General features: G+C 38.0%; 1 protein-coding gene across 1 annotated transcript; it reads left to right on the top strand.

The window, feature by feature from the left end:
• Positions 1 to 402: 402 nt before the first annotated feature.
• Positions 403 to 1,335, top strand: LOC125343192 (melanoma-associated antigen B16-like). The gene has a single exon (XM_048335459.1). It carries the CDS (start codon positions 403 to 405, stop codon positions 1,333 to 1,335), a length of 933 nt encoding a protein of 310 aa, XP_048191416.1.
• Positions 1,336 to 6,491: the final 5,156 nt, after the last annotated feature.

The following is a 6,491-nucleotide window of genomic DNA, read 5'->3' as shown; positions in this document are numbered from 1 at the left end:
TAGTGAATGTACAGTTGAGAAAATCCTCACAGGGAATAAAGACAGCTTTTCTATATCTGTCTGGGAAAATAGGACATTAATACTACTTTCCTCAGAAAAAGAGGTTGGGGTGACAAAGCACAACCATGACTCTATTATCTGAGCCCTTACAATTCTCCTATTGTAGTAGAAGAATACATACTCAGGAAGATCTTATATCATTATTCAGGTCTTAAGGTCTTCAGGAACCAAGGTAATAGGATGCCTATGAGGCTTTATAACACACTTTAGACATACTTTGACAAAGGATTGTATCAGAAGCATGGCAATTGAATTTAGCGCCCTCCAGTAATCTCACATGTTCCTTTTATCCCTAAGGCAGTGAGTCTACCTTTCTGGACCAGCTTTACACACTGAGTCACCATGCCTCACGATAAGGAGCACCCACAGGGTTCCCATGACAAAGGCCCTCAGCAGGTCCAGGAGCCCCAGGGCCAAGAAGCTGCCCAGGTCACCCAGGCTGTGGAGGAAACACTGTCCTCCCCGAATCCTGTGATGCCAAGCAATATGCAGATGGTTCCTGTTGCTCAGGCCCCCAGTTACACCGGGGGTCCTCATAGTGCTAGCTCCTCTTCCAGTGGCATTCATGCTGCCTGTGGGAGTGAATGTGATGACAGCTCCAATAGCGAAGATGAGTCTACCCCATCCACCTTAGAAGGTCTTCTGGATAAGAAAGTGTCTTTCTTGATGAATATCCTGCTGCTCTATTTTCAACGTAAAGAGCCAATAAGCAAGGCAGATATGGTGAAGTATGTCATCAGAGAGCACGAGGCCCTGTTTTATCCAATCCTCTGTAAAGCCTCTCTGCGCCTTGAGGTTATCTTTGGCCTGGAAGTGAAGGAAATGGATGCCATCAACCACTGCTATGGCATCTTCATCAAACAAGGCTTCACCTATGATGGCATGCAGTGTGGAGAATTGGGAGTTCCCAAGACTGGCCTCCTGATATTTGTCCTGGGCGTGATCTTCATGAAGGGCCACCGTGCCACTGAAGAACACATCTGGCAATTGATGAAACAGACGGGGATCTGTTGTCGCAAGAAGCACTTCATCTTTGGTGATCCCAAGCAGCTCTTCACCATCGAATTCGTGAAGGAAGGGTATCTGGAGTACCAGAAGGGGCCTGATAGTGATCCTGAGAAGTATGAGCTGCTGTGGGGCCCAAGAGCCTATGCTGAAACCACCAAGATGAAAGTCCTAGAGTTTATGGCCAAGGTTCATGGGACTGATCCCACTGATTTCCCATCTCTCTATGAAGAGGCTCAGCTTGAGGAACAGGAGAGAGCACAGCCCTGAATGTCAGTCAGTGCTGCCTCCACTTCTATGGCCACTGAAAGTTCCAGGGCCATGGCCACCCAATTTCCATATACCTAAGTTAAAATGAGCTAGTTTCTTCAAGTGTTGCTCCATTAGAGATGTTCGTGTTCATAGAATGTAGACCATAGCAGAACATACCATACTTTCATTTCTGATGTTTTATGCAACTTTGACATGTATGATGATATCCCTTTCACATTTGTAATTTGAAATGTTATAAATTTTAATAGATGTAATTAACATCTAAGTCTCTAACTATCAAGTATAGTCTGACATTTAATACTCTTACCTAGTGCAGTACTGCATTGCAAATTCTTTTGTGAAACAAATTGTACACGATTCATTTTATTGTTTGAACTGGAGTAAAATAAATTTCTGTACCCATTTGTTTAATTTCATCTTTTCAGATATTTGATACCAATAGAAAGAAATAGAAAATTATCTATTGGATTCAGTTTTTATCTTTGTTATTCATTTTTATGTATTCCGCAAAGTGAATTATAAAATGTATTTCATAGTTCATTTTCTTGTGTATGGAAAATAAATCTTTATAAATTAGATCACATTCTCATTACTTCTTTTTTATATTAATATTTTTGCGTTTGCTGTTTAGAATACTGTGTCGGTGCCAATGAATGTAGGATTAACAAGAGATAAGAACTGTAATATAGGAGCAAAGTGTTATAATTATACAACCTTCTGATACTTATAGGTCAGTTCAAAAGTGTTTAGGGGATGCAGTAGGTCTTATTCTATAATGCTATTTCACAAGCTGATTTGTGTGGGAACTCATTTTCAGATCAGCCTATGCAAAACATTCACAAGAGCCCTTTTGCAATCTATAGTTGCCCACAGTGGCTTACATCGATATTCACATCTGTTGTGGAGAGAATATTAGCAGAAGCTCACAGTTGGGGAACATCCCAGGCAAAAGTAGAGATCTGTCTCAGAAATAACTGAAGAAAAATGGCTGGAGTCAAAGGTTAGCAACAAACCACCTATCTAGCAAGTAAAACCTCATTATAGGCACAGAATCAAAAAGGAATGTAGCACAAGGAGAATGTGACAGGTTCTTAGTAGTTTCTCATGTTAATATTTTTAAGTACTTTGTTGTCTTTAAGTAGTTGAACGAAGGTGTTGGCTTTCATCAAAGAAATTATGAATATAGTATATCTGGATCACTGTCACCCCTTTCAATTTTTTCAATCCTCTCTCATACATTTTTGAAAATGTAGTGCTTAGTATTGAACCCAGGACTTGAGCCAGTCTACTAGCTCCTTTTACTATTGGTTGTTTTCAAGCATGTATACCACTATATACCCAGGCCAGCCTGAGCTGCATTCTTTCTCTTTAAGCTTCCCCAAACTGCACTGTATATGGGAAACACATTCCACTGCATGTACCCATTGAAATCCCCCAATTGCTGGTAAACAGACACGTACCACAGGATCCAACCATTGAAAAGGAGTTTCATGAACAATTTAATTCCAGGGCTGGCCTCACACAATGACATCCATTATCCACTTTGAGGTAACTAGGTTTATAGCATTGAGCCATCAGAAGTAACACATAAGTACTTAGGAACCATGGCCTTTAGGGGCTTCTGGAAATTTCAATTTCTTCACTGGAACTTATTTTTACATTAACTTACTTTCTGGGTCAGACATAACTGAGGACTTGAAGGCCCAAAATGTTTATCCCAAGCCTTAAACCCAGGATCCTTGAGCTGGGAAATTGCTGATAGCTATTACTTGCTGATACCTTGTTGCTTGTAGCAATGCATCATGTTCTCCCTTTTGACTCCTGTGCAATTCAACAGTGAATGATGCTTTGTTTGGTGCCTGAATTTTGTTTGATTTCATTTGTTTCTTTGTTTGAAACACTATTCCTTTGTAGCCCAGGCTGGCCTTGAATTCACTTTGTTCCCCTAGCTAGGCTCAAATTCATAAACAACTTGCCTTAACTTCCCACATTCTAAAAGCAGAAGTTTGTATCACCATATCTTGAGGTAAACTAAATATTTTTATATGTATATATATCTCCCAAGTTTTCAAACTAAAAGCATGACATTATCTTGAGATTTGGGACTAAAGTGGTGAAACTGTCATTTTCTAGAAAAACTAGTTCACACTAAATTTCACAGAAAATTTCAAGAGGATAATTTTAAGATAAATTTGCAAATACAGAACAAGAGAAAATATGTGATGTCTACACTATGAGTGGGAAAAGTAAGTTTTTTATTTAAAAGCAGCAGTGCATGACAAAAGTTAAAATTTTCATTGTGTAAATCACATCTGCTGAAGAAGACAACTTTTACTCCAAATTAATGAGCCCTCATTGAAATCTCTTCTATAATTTTACTTACTGAAAGACTATCTTTGGAAATTCCAAAACTAAAAACATTTTGTTTTCTGTGAAACTTTGGATTTAGACAACATAAATACGGGTGAAAGTTAATGAATATGGTAATCAGTGCAAAAAGTAGTATTTATTAAATAGTTATAAAATAAATGTCACAGGCATTTTCACTTAAATTATATTCAGTAAACATGCTGGAATAATCCTAGAAGTTAGGATTGATTAAAACACATGCCAGACATCTGGTACATAAATCATGAATTCATCTATAACTCAAGTCCATTCTTCTCACTCACAGTCTCTTCTCATTGCTCCTAATGCCTGTCAGAAAATAAAAAGAAATATGTCACCAGTGACAGTAAAACACCTTTTAGAAAGTAAGTTTAAAATAAGGTAATAGCGCAAATTACGGGGGCATTACTGAGCTATAGTTGCCTAGAGTTCTTCTTCTCATTGATACAAGATTCCTTGAAAATTGACTCTGTTTAGGGTGTGGAAAACTTATGCAATGTGGAATTCTTGTGACATTTTGACATCCTTTCCTAGGGTTTTTCAATAAGGTTGCTTTTCTGAACAGGAACCTCGCCTGCTGAATTTCTGTGCATTCTCCTCTGAAGGCTGTACCTTGTTCTCATAGCAACAAGTAGTGCAGAATCACCTGCCCTGCTCCTGATCTAAAACAATCAAAGTCCATTGGAATAGCAATGACAGTAAAACTATACAGGCTATCCAGCTATCCATTCCTTCTGCCTTTACTCCTCTGGTAGCAACATAAGCTCCAGATGGGAGGTAAATTTGACAGGGAAACTTAGGCCTCACTTCTCTGCTGGTCATATCTACCACTTCCAGAAAATGGTTCTCCAGGGTACTGGTGAATATAATCTTGTTTTCTATAACATTTGTAAATTTCATAGAATCTCAAGTAGCAGATGTGGTTTTGAGATCACTGTGGTAATCTGTAGTGGGATTTTCATTATTTTAAGTTTTGAAAATGATCCTTGATTTGTGACTTATGGCATATGGATTATTATAACTATATGATTGAACACAGTGCACAGACTATTTTATACATGTCAACTTCAAGGAGTTTCCCCAAAGTAAGTATGAGAGTTTCCTGAAATATACACATAGAATCTATAGGAGTAGAATGCACTGCTTAGGTCTTTAGGCAACTGGGGTTCATACTTGTTTCAAAAATTAAATATCTTATTTTCCCTATAATTTTGTAATTATAGAAAAGCAAAAATTGGGGGGGGTGAAATTATAAGAATTATGAGTAAATAAAACTTTTCTGGGGGCCTGGGAATATGGCCTAGTGGCAAGTGTGCTTGCCTCCTACACATGAAGCTCTTGGTTCGATTCCCCAGCACCACATATATGGAAAATGGCCAGGAGGGGCGCTGTGGCTGAGGTGGCAGAGTGCTTGCCTTGAGCGGGAAGAAGCCAGGGATGGTGCTCAGGCCCTGAGTCCAAGGCCCAGGACTGGCAAAAAAAAAAAAAAAAAACTTTTCTGGGGATGGGGATGGGTGTGTGTGTGTGTGCCAGTACTCAGGCTTGAATTGAGGGCTTTATCTCTGTCCTTTAGCTTTTTCAATCAAGGATGACACTCCATACTTGAACCATACCTCCACTTCTAACTTTAGGTGATTAACTGGGGATAGGAGTCTCATAGAATTTCTTGCCTGTGCTGCTGTCAAACTACAAACCACATATCTAAGCCTTGTGAGTAGTTAGGATTATAGGCTTGAGCCACCAGTGACTGCCCTGTTGATTATAAATTAACACTCCATCAGTGATAGAAAAGGCCAAAGGACATGGAAATTACTGTGCAACAAAAAGTATTTGTTGCTTTACTAAAATCCATGGAATCCTTCCAGGATGGAAAACACTTTACATGGAGACCAATCTTTGCTTAGGAAATACTAAAATCATGTAATCTCCCTGTTCTACCTGTTGTCTCACTACTTGCCCCATGAGAAAATCCTGATGTTTTTCTAATGTCTAGTTATAACTGCAAATATTGAAACATGAGCACTCATTTACAAGGTAGTAGATATTTTCCTATGTGGTGCATGTATATCTGTGAAAAGAAAAATTTCCATCAAACTTACAATTTTAAAAGTTGCTTCCAGGATATTGTCCAAAAAGATTATGGGGAAGACTATATTACTACGCACACTTATATACTATTCCATGGAGAAATATTTGATACCTACATTTCTAGTATTCATTCCTGTTATCAATTCAACGGAAGACATGGAGATGTGTGTTTCCAATGTAAAACTGTCACCCATCCCACTCAGTTTCTGCCAATCCACGTGTCTAACACTACTTGGTCAAAATATGGAAACAAATCTAGTCCTTACTTCTCCCTCTTTATTACACATTTAAGTGCATAAGTAATTCATAAGTAAATCCAAATGACCAGAACATACCTATATCCTAAAAGAACAAAGCAAAGTTGTATATACATTAAAATTAGGATATAATGGAGAACATACAAATATTTATTCATACATAACCTTCTCCTTTCAGTTTTTTTGTATAAATGGAATATTAGTAAGACAGGTTACTTTTAATGTTTTTTTTTTTAATTTGGCTTAATGAGCTGGAGGTTAGCTAGAATTCTTGCATGGACTGCTGTATGTCCATTTCAGTGATGATGAAGTATGTCATTCTATCTACTACTGCCTTTTTCCAGTCATTCACAGAAGAAAATTTAGTTTTGTTTCAGGTTTCAGCACATACAAATAAAGAAATGTTAAAATCAGTATTAA

Source organism: Perognathus longimembris, chromosome 28 (genome assembly GCF_023159225.1).
Source record: "Perognathus longimembris pacificus isolate PPM17 chromosome 28, ASM2315922v1, whole genome shotgun sequence".
In the NCBI taxonomy this organism is placed as follows: Eukaryota; Metazoa; Chordata; class Mammalia; order Rodentia; family Heteromyidae; genus Perognathus; species Perognathus longimembris.
Note: the sequence above shows the minus strand (reverse complement) of the source record. Positions and strands in the feature narration are given on the sequence as shown.

Bases quoted from the DNA above. Each gene is read 5' to 3' on its own strand.
- LOC125343192 (XM_048335459.1), top strand. From the start codon at position 403: ATGCCTCACGATAAGGAGCACCCACAGGGTTCCCATGACAAAGGCCCT.